The sequence below is a fragment of the Puma concolor genome, chromosome C1, assembly GCF_028749965.1.
Source record: "Puma concolor isolate L17-30 chromosome C1, mPumCon1.1.hap2, whole genome shotgun sequence".
In the NCBI taxonomy this organism is placed as follows: Eukaryota; Metazoa; Chordata; class Mammalia; order Carnivora; family Felidae; genus Puma; species Puma concolor.
Genome location: NC_141674.1, coordinates 52,454,671 through 52,471,789, shown reverse-complemented (window position 1 = coordinate 52,471,789; position 17,119 = coordinate 52,454,671). Strand labels below are relative to the sequence as shown.

General features: G+C 41.7%; 1 protein-coding gene across 1 annotated transcript in view; it reads right to left on the bottom strand.

The window, feature by feature from the left end:
• Positions 1 to 8,010, bottom strand: part of PGM1 (phosphoglucomutase 1) — a 63,887-nt gene extending 55,877 nt beyond the window's left edge. Inside the window, exon 1 of the mRNA XM_086717191.1 lies at positions 7,555 to 8,010. Coding sequence (XP_086573317.1) covers positions 7,555 to 7,800 — 246 coding nt within the window. The 5' untranslated portion in view covers positions 7,801 to 8,010. The remainder of the gene's footprint in view (positions 1 to 7,554) is intronic.
• Positions 8,011 to 17,119: the final 9,109 nt, after the last annotated feature.

Sequence of the window (17,119 nt, the reverse complement as noted above, 5' to 3'; positions counted from 1 at the left end):
GTCCCTCCTGTGGGCGCCTGGGTGACTCAGTGGTTAGGCGTCCAACCCTTGACTTCGGCTCAGGCCATGATCTCACAGTTCATGAGTTCAAGCCCCTCATTGGGCTTCACGCTGACAGTTCAGAGCCTGCTTGGGATTCTCCCTCTCTCTCTATCCCTCCCCGCTTGTTCATTCTCTCTCTCTCTCTCAAAATAAATAAATAAACTGAAAGAAAGAAAGAAAGAAAGAAAGAAAGAAAGAAAGAAAGAAAGAAAGAAAGAAAGAAAGAAAAAGAAAGAAAAAACAAAAGGAAGGAAGGAAGGAAGGAAGGAAGGAAGGAAGGAAGGAAGGAAGGAAGGAAGGAAAGAAGGAAGGAAGGAAGGAAGGAAGAAAATCCCTCCCGGAGTGCAGAATCAGGGCTCCCTATGGACCTACTCTATTGTCAGACCAAGGAGTCTGCACTCCCAGCCAGCAGCAAAGTGTGAATACTATGGCTGGCGATTGCTCTACTTCTATAACTACATCACTCTATATATTTATTGGAAGGAATTAGAGGTGACGCACCCAAGGAAGAGTGATGTGCTTCATGGGCGGGAAGAACAGTGGGCATGGCTGTCTGCATGCCCAAAGAAGTGGCCCATGGCAGAGATTTCTACTTGCAACTTCCTTTCTTAAGATAACAGAACCACCCCTTTTTAGCTGGCCACATGGCTCCCAGTATAAAGTCTGCATCTTTTTGCCCTTCTTGCAGGTAAGTGTGGCCTGTCTGAAAAATCTAATCGATGGATTGTGAGCAGGAGTGAGGTGTGCAATTTCCAGATTGTTTAAAGGGAAGGAAAAAAAAACAAAACAAAACACTTTGCTCCACCTTTTTCCTGTGCCCACTGGCTGAAATGTGGATAAGGGTGTGGGGGCCACCTGTAACCAGGTGGGCAAAGGCAACACCTTCAAGATGGCAGAGCCATATGATTGAAGGAAGTTGGGTCCCATGGCTCTACCATACTAGTCCTGGTGTGCTTAGACCTAGACTATTCCACGACAGAGAAACTTCCATTTTGTTTCATCCACTGCTGTTTGAGTTTCTGTTACAAGTTGAACCTATGTAATTGTACACATTATTTGAGTTAAAATACAGGCCACTGGTGTACATCAAATTCACTTTGGAAGGCACCGTTAAATGTCATCTTCCAGAGCCTCCAAAACTGAGCGATGATGGGACACCAGGCCTTGATAGGGAACTCTAACAGAGACTTCAGATATGAGCCAAGCAGAAAGCCACAGGGCACAATGCTGTGTAGTGCGTGTGCTGAATTATGATGGCTCTCCTTCTCAAATGTGCAACTCTGAGTAGCAGTGGGAGTGTGCAGTGTAACACAGAGTGAGAGGGGAAAAGAGTCTGACTTAGATCAGTGAAGCCAAGAAAGAGAGGCTCCTGAACAAATTGCTTAAAATATTTTTCATAACAAAGGCTGTGTAAGGGCTAAGCGCCTGGCTCTATAAAACAGTCTTGTCCATTCCTCTACTTAGCTAGCTCTTTCGGCTATGCACCCCCCTCTTCTGTTCGCACACTATCCACTCTTCAAGACACAATTCAAGTTCCACCATTTCTTTCCCCAGTCCAGAATGTTCTCTCCCTTACCTGCACTCAGCACTTTTTCTAATTCTGTTCTTTGCACATATATGTATTTCTTGTGTCTTATTTCCCCCACTCCTGCATGGAAAAGGACAGTATCTCATTTATCTTGGTATTTAATACCAATTCAAATAAACAAAGTGTGAACAGGGGGAGAACAATCATTCATAAGCCATCATAATTAAAGGACTTTTTTTTTTTTTAATGGGAGTCATAGCATATTAAACATTGACCCAAAGATGGTTCTCTGCCAAGTCTTCCTTGCCCTAGGACATCAGATTTTAAGGAAAGGTACCTAACACCAGTTACCTCAGAGTCCCAAAACATCCCCCTTCCTCCCCAGTATTCTTTCATTTCCTTCTCAGAACTATATCTAGAAACATGTCCCTTTACCCGTGCTTACAGCTGGTCTCATGAAAGTTCGGGAAAGGGTGATTCATCCCAAATGGGAGACAGTGGAGTTCCTCCAGTTAAGACAAAGTTCTCAAAGCCCCACTGGTTTGATCTGAGAACCTGAGACCCTTAATCTCTATGTCATGTATTTGATGCCCATTTTGGTGCAAGCAGTACCTGACCCTAAAAAGAGATCATTTGTGGGGCGCCTGGGTGGCTCAGTCAGTTAAGCATCTGACTTCGGCTCAGGTCATGATCTCACGGTTCATGAGTTTGAGCCCCGCATCAGGCTCTGTGCTGACAGCTCAGAACCTGGAGCCTCCTTTGGATTCTGTCTCTCCCTCTCTCTCTCTGCCCCTCCCCCTCTCATACTCTGTCTCTCTCAAAAATAAACATTAAAAATAAAAAGGATCATTTATTTAGTGCAGGGGTTCTTAACTCAGGATCCTTAGAAGAAATCCCTGGGTAGAATTCAATGGTGTCCTTGAATTTGAATGGCAAAACAAACAAAAGCTTTATTTTCATTAACCTCTAAATGAAATTTAGCATCTCCTTGAATTATGAATATGGGCAACATACAATTATTATTATTATTACCATTACAAATACTACCAGGGACTTTATCATCAATAGAAATCACAGATATTTTCATATCATATTATACTTATCTAAAATTACTGAGATTGCAGATGTATCAAAATATCACTTATCACCACTCTAAAGTAAGACAGTATTAGACTTCCCACTAAATATTGTTATTTAATGTGTCAGTAAGGAAGCATACAGATCTTGCTGCATCACAAATTTGATTAATATTTTGATAATTGAATTTCAATATAATAATTCCTTTGTAATCCTGTATGTTTTGTTTTATCTATTTTTAAAAAAGATATATTCTAGTAAGGAGTCTGGAGATTAAACAAAGGAATTCAACACACAAGAACCCCTGTGGGTTGATGAAAGAAAACCAGCTTACTCACAAGTTTCCACGCAGGCATTTATTTATTTTTTTATTTTGCTGGAGATAATGATGAAGTATCGTTCAAAATATCCAAACATTCTGGGGCGCCTGAGTGGCTCAGTCGGTTAAGCATCTGACTTCGGCTCAGATCCTGATCTCATGGTAGGTGAGTTCAAGCCCCATGTCGGGCTCTGTGCTGACAGCTCAGAGCGTGGAGCCTGCTTTGGATTCTGTGTCTCCCTCTCTCTCTGCCCCTTCCCTGCTTGCATTGTCTCTCTCTCTCTCTCTCTCAAAAATAAAACATTAAAAAAAATTTACAAAATATCCAAACATTCATTTACTTGGGAGTTTGAACTCTCCCCAATTCTTAATACTGGTCACATGCAGACCATTGGGCCCAAGAGCAATTTTTAGAGACCAGGAGTGGTTTGAACTGAGTTGTCTGCTCTGGTATCTCTTAAGACGTCTCAGTTACAGAGGCCCGTAAATTCCTTTCTCACCGTGCTAATCTGAGTTAGGTCTTTGCCACTTGCATGCCACTGGCTTCTAACATGGAGTCCCTCTATATTGGTTGGGGCCACTGAGGGTAGAGGAAGGTGGGGGACAATGATAGTATTTATGAAAGGTGGGGAAGAGATGTTAATATCTGCATCAGGTTGGGCCTGATTAGCTTAGTGTCCCCAGATCAACAGAACACTGATAACACAAAGTCCTGTCCCAGGCCCATCGTAAGGTTTCCCCAAAGTGTCAATCAGCTTCCAGGTGACAAGAGATTACAGGTACTTTTTTTAATTTTTTAAAAATGTTTTATTTATTTTTGAGAGCGAATGTGAGTAGGGGAGTGGCAGAGAGAGAGGGGGACAGGGAATCAGAAGTGGGCTGTGTGCTGACAGCAGTGAGCTGATGCAGGGCTGGAACTCACGAACCACGAGATCATGACCTGAACCAAAAATCGGATGCTCAACCGACTAAGCCACCCAGGTGCCCCAACACTACAGGTACTTTTAAACTCATTTCATTTAATCCTCACAAGAACCTCTATGGGTATGTCTCATTGCTTCCAACCTTTACAGAAAAGTGGGGGGAAGGGGATCAGAAGTTAATTAACTTGCCCAGCAGTGTCCAACTCCTATATCTTTATTCTTTTCTGTCTAGTATTCTTCCCCTGACAAACCCACCTTAGGAATTCCAACTTTAAGCCTCAATTCAGCTACCACTTTCAGTGTTCTCAGACTCCAGAAATAAACCTCTTAGTGTTTTCTGATACCTTAGGGCACATCTTGCTAATGGATACACAGAATAAATCAAGATAAAGCAGAGAAGCTCACACAGTTCAAAGCTATAGCGGCAGACGTTGAGTGTAGGGGAAAGCGCTTGGTGGAGCCACTCTTGCTGCTGGGGATGGGTCCCTGCTACCTCTCTAATGACCCCCTGCACACCATATGCTGACCTCTACTTTCAGTTTTCACCTTTCTTCATAAGAGCAAAAGTCCTCTTCAGATTGCTTTGGGTTTGCCGTTTGCAAAAGCAGGTAATTAAGGTAGGTCTTTCATCCAGGTGAAGTGGCCTAACACGAACTTTCAGAAAGGACAGCACACCCGTACAGCCCTCCATGCTGTTCCCCCTTCAGTACCTGGCACACACCTCCATCGTAACACCTAATGCACTGTGCTCTGTTTAGTCTTGTCTACCTCCCCTTTTATACTGTTTTTGCTGAGGACAGGAATATTTTCTATCCCAAGTACTCAGCACAATGTCTGATACAAAGTAAGCACATAATAAATGTTTGAAGAGAATAAATTTATTGCTCACCAACTATACATTGGCTTTAAGGGCTGGAATACACTTAACTTGAAGTATATTCCATACTGTTCACAATTCAGGGCAACTGAAACCAGGACTCACTGAAATCTGCACTATCTGCAGATACAGATAAAAGCAGACTCCATCTTAAAGAAGTTTACTCTCTAGAGGGGAGTGTCACATGTGAAGATAATTTCACTGGGATTTCATTAATCTATTCTAGAAGTATCTATAAGAAAGGAGCACTTAATAGGGGGGGATGAAAGTGGCAGACAGAGGTTGTTGGGGAAAGTTTTCTGAAGATGTTATCTGAATTGAATCACACCAGAAGACAGGAGGAATATATTTACATCCCTGGTGAGGAGAGAGACAGAGACAGAGACAGAGAGAATAAAATCAGAGAGCAGCAGCTGAGGACAAAAACTTAGGAATAGCTAGGGTGTACACAGCGCAAGCAGGTCATGAAGGAACTCTCAAAAAGTATGAGTAGAATCAGGAGAGTGATCAAGGCAAGGGAATGAGGACTTTAAAAGTGCAAAACCAGGGATGCCTAGGTGGTGCAGTCGGTTGAGAATCCGGCTCCTGATTTCGGGTCAGGTCATGAACTCGTGGTTTGTGAGTTCAAGACCCACGTCAGGCTCTGTGCTGACAGTGCGGAGCCTGCTTGGGATTCTCTCTCTCCCCACTTCTCTCTGCACCTCCCCAACTCATGCATATTCTCTCTCTCTCTCTCTCAAAATAAATAAACTTAATAAAAACTTATTTTTTTAAAAAAAGTGCAAAACCAGCAATGCCAAAGGCAATAAGAAGGCCAAATAAGGCCTTAAAAAAAGTATTCAATGGATTTAGCAACCAGAAAGTCATTAGTAACCTTGGCAAGTGGTGAAGGAAGAAGGAGCCAGACTGCAAGGAGATGGTAAGTGAATGGGTGAAAAATCAGTGGTGGCAATTGGCCAAAAAGGGGAAACGCAAGAAAGCAGTAGCTAAAAGGGGATGAGGTTTTAAAAACATACATGTATTTTTTTTTTTTTTTTGGTCTCAGCCTAAATTTTTCTTTCCCATCCTACACTACTCCCAAATGGACAACTTTCCTCAAAAATTCCCACTATGACGTAAGCTCCTTAAGTACGAGTCTTGTGTCTGAATTGTCTTTTTATTCCACACATTTTCTGTATATGGCATAGGTTCAGTCTTTTTGAATGAATGAATGAATGAATGAATGAAATACATATTCAACACAGGTGATAAGGAAATGAAGGGATCTACTGGGTAACATCTATTTTTGCTCTTAAGGGAATTTGTGGTTGTCTGAAAACTCAAGAGCATATTCTATTCAGAGGACTTTCTCTCCTCGATGCTTATAAATGCCTGACTCAGGGAGGGAGATGTAGATTGGGGCCCAGTGTAGATTTTACAGACTAGGGAATAATAGTTCCTTATAGATTTAAGGGTCCCTTCCTTCACAGAAGTTGTAATTGGTAGGTCTATATTAGATTCTGGGTGCTGCTTTTATAGTTCCTCTTTAACCTGCCCAGGCTTCAGTTTTCTCACTGGCAACTTGAAGATGCCCATAATAGCATCGACCTCATAAGGCTGCAGCATAAATGAGATACTGCACATTTAGTGCTTTTCGTGGTGCGTGGCAAAATGACACTTATATGTTAAAGATAAAGTATTACTAAAATGAATAAAAGTATTCATAATAAATATTCATAATAAAAGAAATGAGTTCCAGAAAAGCTAGGTATAAGTCAAATCTTATTTTAAATACAGAAAGAGAAACTCGTTAGAAGATGTTTTATAAAAGTGAATGAATAATCAGCTCCAAGTTACCTGTTTTATAAATCCACCTTTTCATTCATAAAGTTTACTAAAAAATCTTTCAGAGTTTCACCTATCCGGGTGGACCTGCCCCTGAAGTCAGTTAACGTTCCTTAGCTGGTGGGGAGGGTGCGGCGAGGGGCAAGCCAAGGGGTTGCATTAATTTCCTGGCCAGCCACGAAGGCTTGCATAAGAGCACCCTTGGGTATGCAGTTTCTGTTCTCATGAAAATTCAGCCCCAACTCCTCGACGAACAGATCTAGAAGCACCATCTGGCAAAGACTAGCGTTTTCAAAAGCCTGCGTCCCAGCAACCAGGCCGTGGAAGGGCGGGAGCTCAGTCCCAACGCAAACTAGGATGTGGAGAGAGAGCAAGACTTGGCAACCTCTTCTCAGCCCTGCGGGTCTCACGCACCAGCTGGGCGGGCGCTCCCGCCAACCATGCCCCACGGCGTCGGGCTCCCAGCCAGTGGGAAGCGCCAGTCTCAGACCAGAATAGCAAGCAACTGGGAGGGATGGGAGGGGGTTCTGAGCAAGGCAGAGGCCGTCTAACCTTTCCGGGTGAAGGCGACTGCACTCAGAGTTGTAACTGTATCTTTAACCACAGGAAAGGTTAATGTAAATGTCAGAGGCCTCAGCCGGAGGGGTGGGGAAGGGAGGAGGCGAGAGAAGGGCGGGGCAAGAGGCGGAGGGTCGGGCCTCCCAAGGTCAAGCCCTGCTCGCCCGTCCCCGGAGAGTCGACAAAGCAGCTCCGCGGAGCCCCGAGGCCACCCTTCAGCACCCCGCGACCTCCGCGGGGCCTCCGGGCCAGGAAAAGCCAGAGCAAAGAAGTTGGGTGGAGACTAGGGCGGCACGCGGAAGTGGCCGGGCCGAGCGCGGCAGGGGGCGGGCGGGCGACTCCAGCGGCACGTCGCGCACGGCCCCGCTCCTGGCGCACGCCGCGGAGGAGCCGGCGCGTCCCTTACCCCGTTGGCGGCGGCGATGCGCACGATGAGCTGGATGGCCTCCTTCATGTAGAACCTGCCGTCCCCGCCCACCACGAGGGTGGCCTCCTGCCGCTGCGCCGGCTCCACCGTGGAGATGATACTCTGGATGAAATTCTCCGCGTAGTTGGCGCTGCTCTGAAACACCTTCACCCGCTTCCGCAGCCCGCTCGTGCCCGGCTTCTGGTCCGGGTACGCCTGGGTCTTCACCGTCACAATCTTCACCATGGTGGCGACTCGCTTCTTGGGGCCGGAGCGGACTCTGCTAACCGCGGGGAGGCCGGAGCTGTGGCTGCAGCTGCTCTGGGGTGAGGGTGCGGACGGGCTAGGGGCAACGCCAGCTCTCTCGCCTGCGCTCGGCCCTCCTCCTTAAAGGGACAGGGGACAGGGCCCTCCCTCCGTGGCCAGCCCACTTTGCAGGTACAGGGGGGCGGGTAGAGAAAAGGAGAGCGCCCACCTCCAGGCCTCCAGTGAAATGGGTGGAGCCTCTCTGATATCCCCTTCCCACCCCACCCCGTCAGCCAATCCACTATAAAATGAAATCCGCAACTCCTTCCCTACAGGGAAGGGCAGAACGTGGGGTAGGGACTTGGTCAGAGGGCAAGTGTTGGAGACAGGGTGGGAAAATTGCAGAGTATAATAATTTCCTGTGGTTTGGCCAGAGTATCTTATGTAAATAGCTTTCTGGAAACCTGAGAGATAGAAATGGCAGCCTTAGGTAGATTTCATGACTCCTTATTTTTTTATATTCTCTGTCCAAATACTAGTTTGTGTCAGAAAAAGGAGTCAGTTCCAAAAGTCGTATTCCACCTACTACTTTCCATGTATTTACTGATGGACCAAACCCTTTACTTCCCATTGGTTAGGGTGCCTTTACTAAGAACTAAAGTTTATTGAATAGAATGTTTCTAATCCTTGCTGAAGTACAAGTTTTATTTTTCCCTATTTTATGCTTACAAAACGAGATTTAAAAAATTAAATGGCTTGTCACGGCCACGGAGATAACTATATGCAGGAGGCCAACTCAGGTGGGTGTTGCTGCAAAACCAGGGCTCTTAACCTGGTTCGCCTGCTAAGTCACCAGATTTCATAACTAGGAAATGTACAGGGAGGCCTTAATATAGGTACAAATATAAGGTAAGGCTGAGTATAACATAATTCATCATCAAAATAAGTCAGTTATTTGTGTAATAAAAATTGGGTGAAGAGACCAAGAAGAACTGAGGTGGCCAGAAAGAGTTCATGGAGGATACAGAGTGAACAAAAGACCCTTGACTGTTAAGTAGGAATATTCTTTCCTTTTGGTTTAGCATTCCCCTTGATTTGGTGAGAGTGATTGTCTTCTCTGCTCAGAAAATGTGTCATTTGTAGAAAAGCCACAGCTTCTCCCTGCCCCCGCTTATGAGATGTGTGACATGGGGAAAGTTAATTAGTATCTGTGAGCATCCATTTCTTTACTATAAAATGAACAGAAAACCTACCTTAAAGAGTTTCTGCAAGAATTAATGGTGTTTTGTATGTCTATAGTTCTCAATCATGGATACACAATACAATCACCTGAGACACTTTTGAAAGTACCCAGGCTCCAGTCCAAACATTAAATAATAATCAGGTGATGTAAGTAACTCATTTAGCATTGTAGCTCAAACTTTACATGTCCCAAACTCAGGATCATACTGTACCACCCTCCAACCCCACACTTCTTAGAATAGTTCCAGTCTCAAATTGCTAGGAGATACCACTCCTATTATAAGAAGTGTGGGGTTGGAGGTGGTACAATATGATTCTGAGTTGTTTGCGACATGTAAAGTTTGAGGCTTCTGTCATGCATCCAAAAGGAGGTACGGAAAAAAGTGTTAGTTACAGAGATCTAGAACTTAGAAAAGAGACTTGGCAGAGCGATATGAATTTATAATCCATTAGCATATAGATAGTATTTGAAAACTTGAAAATGAATGAGATCACTAGGAGAGAATACAGAGTGCAGGAAAAAAAAAAAAAAAAGAGTCTGACACCAAGCTCAGAAACTCCCAACATTTAAAGGCCAGTAACTGCAGTGTGGAAAAGAAGTTGAAAAGTTAGGCTTTTCTACCTTTGAAAGAGAATTTCTTTAGGAACATCAACCCAGCAGGAAGATTTAGATGTGTTTCTTCCATAAGCTATCCAGCTTTCCATAATCCTGAGCTCAAATCTACTAGGTTACATTCAAAGGCAAGGAGGATCTACTTCAGCAAGTTATTAATATGCCAGTTAGGAGCCTTCCTAGAGGTCAAGTTATCCAGAATTTTGTTAGGTTTGATCTAGGTTTAAATAAAAACAAAAAAGGTTTGCAATTCTGTGAAAAGTTTTAATGATTTCTCTGTCTACATATACAAATGTGGATAAATGGGAGGTAGGTTAAGTACTGGCTAGATAAATGTACAAGACTTGGTCAATCGATACCATTTCCAAATACAGTGTTCATTGAAGACAGCTTAACTTCACCCTTCACAAATCATCATTTGCATTCCAACTATAATGATTTCAAGAAATGTGTTTATCATAGGATATCAATCTCTGCTGAATGCAACAAATAACAAATGGCGTGCATATGCAATTGATAATGAAAAAGACATGTATGGAATTTATAATGAAAACACTGGAGGGCTCAGTCGGTTGGAGGGGCACCTGGGTGGCTAAGTCGGTTAAGCGTCTGAGTCTTGATTTCAGCTCAGGTCATGATCTGATGGTTGTGAGATTGAGCCCCACATCGGGCTCCACGTTGGACATGAAGCCTGCTTGGGATTCTCTCTCTCTCTCTCTCTCTGTTCCTCCCCTCCCTTAAAAAAAAAAGAAAACGAAAAAAGAAACAAAACAGGGTGGTGATGTGGGTAATCTAGGGGTATTAGCCATTAACATGGCTTATACAGAAACTGATTATCAAAATTTAAAAAAAATTTTGAAAAGTAATTCACTAACATGTATGTATTTTTCCTTACAATTCATTTTTGGAATCTATAAAGCCTTAGAAAGTACTTATATTGTTAAAAACAAAACACAGTTATTACTTGTATACACTCAACTTCCTGTCTGGTGGTGTCAAGTGATGCTTGAAGAATCTGTACTGAGGAATCTGTATTAGGATAGTCTCTAGTTTAGGCCTAGAATGGTCGCCCAAATCTCTGTCCTACCCAAGAGTTCTACAAGGCCTGAAAGGTGATGTCTCAATTAAGAGACTTCTGACAGGATAGGTAAATGATAGATAATCTCCTACAAGAATTTTCAATTATTTGGGGCTGATGAATAACTAAATGATGATTCCATATGAATCCATACAAGTTAATGCTGAGCAATACTGTAAATGTCATATTAGTTCATGTGTTAAACCTAAATCTTCCTGGCTGCAGATTTTGTTCATTATGTTAAATTTTGATTTATTTTTAACTTGCTGTAATGACTAGTTCTTACATATGGAAGCAATATGAAGCCATTTAATGCCTTTTCTATTTGTATCCATTAAGTTATTCAGGTGCTTAAAACTTTTATTTGAATAAAAGTTAATGGCTGTCTGGAGTCTCTGATTCTGAAATTAAGTTTGTTCCTGTGCCAAAATAATAATAGTTTCGGAGCTCATGTTTCAGTGTCAAATGGTTATTCATGAAGCTATATGTGAAAAAGATTGATATATAATAAATTGGGCTTTTTCCTTAGAATTCATTTTTGGAATCTACTATAAAGGATATCAGCCTGAATTAATTTCTATGAATACTTTATATGCAAATATTAATATTTAAAATAGCAAAAAGATAAGATTTTTAAAAATACAGATTAGGAAGGACACTTTTTAAGAGATAATGAATGTCTTCTGTTATCCCATTTCACCAATGTTCTTGATTAAGGAATCAGGATGCTGTGGTAGGCTAAATAATGGCTCCCTAGGAGATACCCATGTCTTAATCGTTGCAATATGTGAATTAGGGTAAGAAAAGGACTTTGTAGACATAATTAAGGATCTTGAGATGAGGAGATTAGCCTGGATTATTTGAGCTCTAAATACAATCATAAGTGTTCTTTTAAGAGGGAAACAGAGGGAGGTTTCATTACAGAAGAAAAGACAATAGGACCATAGCAGCAGAGACTGGAGTGATGCAGCCACAAACCATGGAATGCCAGCAGTCACCAAAAGCTGGAAAAAAGCAGGAAATGCACTATCCACTAGAACCTCTAAAGAGAGCACAGCCTTGATGACACCTTGATTTTAACTCAGTGACATGATTTTGGACTTCCAGCCTGCAGAACTGTGGGAAAATTCATGTTTCAAGCTACCAAGTTTGTGGTAATTTGTTACAGCAACCATAGGAAACTAATACAGATGCTTTCATTTTATGGAGGAGGATAAGCCAGGAAGCTCAAACTCATTGCCTGATTCCCTAGGGGCCTACAGTGTGACTTCAGGTGTTCAGTAAGAGATGGAGTAAGAGAAAGTAGGCTATATCCTAAGTCTCTACTAAAGAATAAATAACAGAGGAAAGTATATCAGGTATAGCAGAAGTAAAACAGGGAATCAAGAAATCATGGAGATAATTATTTCCAAATTATTTTGCTCAAATTACCTGAATAAGTTAAAAGGTTTTTTCTTTCTTGAATTGGCTAGGAAACAGAATTCTGTTTCATTCACTGTGTAAAATTGAATGCAATAGTGAGTATTCTGTACAACACCCTGAAGTTTTGAATAGTCCCTATCAAAACTAGCTTTGACTGGTGTTACCAACTCTTCCTGATGAGTGAATTTTTATTCCTTCCTTTTACCTTACTGTTATAGCCCCTGTTATATATTTTTCTTAATGCTGAAGCTATCTTGAAATAATTTATATTCATTGCCCTCACTCTCCTTTTATCCACACATCTCTCCATTCAAATCATCTATAAAACACTAAACATGTAGTACAAGACACTTAGGCTCAGATTAATCACCTAAGACCCTGTACTCAAGGAGTTAAAAACAGAGCAGTCCAGATACATATAAAATATAAGAAACAAGGACACCTGGGTGGCTCAGTCCGTTAAGCACCCGACGTCGGCTTGGGTCAAGATCTCACGGTCCATGGGTTCAAGCCCTGCATAGGGCTCTGTGCTGACAGCTCAGAGCCTGGAGCCTACTTTGCATTCTCTGTCTCCCTCTTTCTCTGCCCTTCCCTGCTCGTGCTCTGTCTCTCTCTCTCTGTCACTCAAAAATAAATAAACATTAAAAAAAGTTTTTTTAATATATAAGAAACAAAGTATGAACCACAAGAAGGTAATTGATTTTTTTTTTTTTTTTTTTTTTGAGAGAGAGTGAGAGCACAAGCAGGGGAGGGGCAGAGAGAGAGGGAGAGAAAGAATCTTAAGCAGTCTCCATGCCCAGCACTGAACTGACTCGGGGCTCTATCTCACAATCATGAGCAAAAATCAAGGGTCGGGCACTTAACTGACTGAGCCATTCAGGTGCCCCAAAGGTATTGATTTTTTTAATGTTTATTTATTTATGTTGAGAGAGGGAGAAAACATGAGCAGGAGAGGCGCAGAGAGAGAAAGGCAGAGAGAGAATCCTAAACAGGCTCATTCTGTCAGTGCAGAGTCAGGTGCAGGGCTCAGTCTCACAAACTGTGAGATCATGACCTGAGCCCAAACCAAGAGTCGGTTGCTTAACTGACTGAGACACCCAGGCAACCCAAGGTATTGATTTTTAAAGCTAGTATTAGAATTAAAAAAATTCATATCAATAATCCAAACTTCTGCCTTAACAAACTAGAAAAAGAGCAAATAAACCCAAGGCAAACAGAAGAAAATAATAAAGAGCAGAAATCAATTAAATTGAAAACAAAAATAGAGAAAAATCAATGAAACTAAAAATTGGTTATTGGAATAGATCAATAAAATGATTAACCTCTAGCAAGGCTGACAAAAAAAGAGAAGATACATTTTACTAATACCAGGAATGACAAAGGAATTATCGCTACAGCCTCCATAAACAATGTTTCATAAAACTCTCTACACATACATTTGACAACTTAGATTAAATGGACAAATTCCTCAAAACCCACACGCGACCAATCCTCCCCCACCAGATGAAATAGGTAAATTCAATGGCCCCATGAAAACTGAACTTAAAAAACTTCCAAAAAATCTCCACACCCAGATGGTCTCAAAGACAAATTGAAACAAACATTTAAAGAAGAAACAACACCCCCGGACTTCAAGCCATACTACAAAGCTGTAATCACCAAGACAGTATGGTACTGGCACAAGAACAGACACTCAGATCAATGGAACAGAATAGAGAACCAGAAATGGACCCACAAATGTATGGGCAACTAATCTTTGACAAAGCAGGAAAGAATATCCAATGGAATAAAGACAGTCTCTTCAGCAAGTGGTACTGGGAAAACTGGACAGTGACATGCAGAAGAATGAACCTGGACCACTTTCTTACACCATACACAAAAATAAACTCAAAATGGATGAAAGACATCAATGTAAGACAGGAAGCCATCAAAATCCTTGAGGAAAAAGCAGACAAAAATCTCTTTGATCTTGGCCAAACAACTTCTTACTCAACACGTCTCTGGAGGCAAGCAAAACAAAAGCAAAAATGAACTACTGGGACCTCATCAAAATGAAAAGCTTCTTTTTTTTTTTTTTTTTTTAACCATAATATTATTTTTTATTTTTTTTATTTATATATGAAATTTATTGTCAAATTGGTTTCCATACAACACCCAGTGCTCATCCCAAAGGTGCCCTCCTCAATACCCATCACCCACCCTCTCCTCCCCCCCACCCCCCATCAACCCTCAGTTTGCTCTCAGTTCTCAACAGTCTCTTATGCTTTGACTCTCTCCCACTCTAACCTCTTTTTTTTTTTTCCTTCCCCTCCCCCATGGGTTCCTGTTAAGTTTCTCAGGATCCACGTAAGAGTGAAACCATATGGTATCTGTCTTTCTCTGTAGGGCTTATTTCACTTAGCATCACACTCTCCAGATCCATCCACGTTGCTACAAAAGGCCATATTTCATTTTTTCTCATTGCCACGTAGTATTCCATAGTGTATATAAACCACAATTTCTTTATCCATTCATCAGTTGATGGACATTTAGGCTCTTTCCATAATTTGGCCATTGTTGAGAGTGCCGCTATGAACATTGGGGTACAAGTGCCCCTATGCATCAGTACTCCTGTGTCCCTTGGATAAATTCCTAGCAGTGCTATTGCTGGGTCATAGGGTAGGTCTATTTTTAATTTTCTGAGGAACCTCCACACTGCTTTCCAGAGCGGCTGCACCAATTTGCATTCCCACCAACAGTGCAAGAGGGTTCCCGTTTCTCCACATCCTCTCCAGCATCTATAGTCTCCTGATTTGTTCATTTTGGCCACTCTGACTGGCGTGAGGTGATACCTGAGTGTGGTTTTGATTTGTATTTCCCTGATAAGGAGCGACGCTGAACATCTTTTCATGTGCCTGTTGGCCATCCGGATGTCTTCTTTAGAGAAGTGTCTATTCATGTTTTCTGCCCATTTCTTCACTGGGTTATTTGCTTTTCGGGTGTGGAGTTTGGTGAGCTCTTTATAGATTTTGGAGACTAGCCCTTTGTCCGATATGTCATTTGCAAATATCTTTTCCCATTCCGTTGGTTGCCTTTTAGTTTTGTTGGTTGTTTCCTTTGCTGTGCAGAAGCTTTTTATCTTCATAAGGTCCCAGTAATTCACTTTTGCTTTTAATTCCCTTGCCTTTGGGGATGTGTCGAGTAAGAGATTGCTACGGCTGAGGTCAGAGAGGTCTTTTCCTGCTTTCTCCTCTAAGGTTTTGATGGTTTCCTGTCTCACATTCAGGTCCTTTATCCATTTTGAGTTTATTTTTGTGAATGGTGTGAGAAAGTGGTCTAGTTTCAACCTTCTGCATGTTGCTGTCCAGTTCTCCCAGCACCATTTGTTAAAGAGACTGTCTTTTTTCCATTGGATGTTCTTTCCTGCTTTGTCAAAGATAAGTTGGCCATACGTTTGTGGGTCTAGTTCTGGGATTTCTATTCTATTCCATTGGCCTATGTGTCTGTTTTTGTGCCAATACCATGCTGTCTTGATGATGACAGCTTTGTAGTAGAGGCTAAAGTCTGGGATTGTGATGCCTCCTGCTTTGGTCTTCTTCTTCAAAATTACTTTGGCTATTCGGGGCCTTTTGTGGTTCCATATGAATTTTAAGATTGCTTGTTCTAGTTTCGAGAAGAATGCTGGTGCAATTTTGATTGGGATTGCATTGAATGTGTAGATAGCTTTGGGTAGTATTGACATTTTGACAATATTTATTCTTCCAATCCATGAGCAGGGAATGTCTTTCCATTTCTTTAAATCTTCTTCAATTACCTTCATAAGCTTTCTATAGTTTTCAGCATACAGATCCTTTACATCTTTGGTTACATTGATTCCTAGGTATTTTATGCTTCTTGGTGCAATTGTGAATGGGATCAGTTTCTTTATTTGTCTTTCTGTTGCTTCATTGTTAGTGTATAAGAATGCAACTGATTTCTGTACATTGATTTTGTATCCTGCAACTTTGCTGAATTCATGTATCAGTTCTAGCAGCCTTTTGGTGGAGTCTATCGGATTTTCCATGTATAATATCATGTCATCTGCAAAGAGCGAAAGCTTGACTTCATCTTTGCCAATTTTGATGCCTTTGATTTCCTTTTGTTGTCTGATTGCTGATGCTAGCACTTCCAGCACTATGTTAAACAACAGCGGTGAGAGTGGGCATCCCTGTCGTGTTCCTGATCTCAGGGAAAAAGCTCTCAGTTTTTCCCTGTTGAGGATGATGTTAGCTGTGGGCTTTTCATAAATGGCTTTTATGATCTTTAAGTATGTTCCTTCTATCCCGACTTTCTCAAGGGTTTTTATTAAGAAAGGGTGCTGGATTTTGTCAAAGGCCTTTTCTGCATCAATTGACAGGATCATATGGTTTTTCTCTTTTTTTTTGTTAATGTGATGTATCACGTTGATTGATTTGCGAATGTTGAACCAGCCCTGCATCCCAGGAATGAATCCCACTTGATCATGGTGAATAATTCTTTTTATATGCCGTTGAATTCGATTTGCTAGTATCTTATTGAGAATTTTGGCATCCATATTCATCAGGGATATTGGCCTGTAGTTCTCTTTTTTTACTGGGTCTCTGTCTGGTTTAGGAATCAAAGTAATACTGGCTTCATAGAATGAGTCTGGAAGTTTTCCTTCCCTTTCTATTTCTTGGAATAGCTTGAGAAGGATAGGTATTATCTCTGCTTTAAACGTCTGGTAGAACTCCCCTGGGAAGCCATCTGGTCCTGGACTCTTATTTGTTGGGAGATTTTTGATAACCGATTCAATTTCTTCGCTGGTTATCAGTCTGTTCAAGCTTTCTATTTCCTCCTGATTGAGTTTTGGAAGAGTGTGGGTGTTCAGGAATTTGTCCATTTCTTCCAGGTTGTCCAATTTGTTGGCATATAATTTTTCATAGTATTCCCTGATAATTGTTTGTATCTCTGAGGGATTGGTTGCA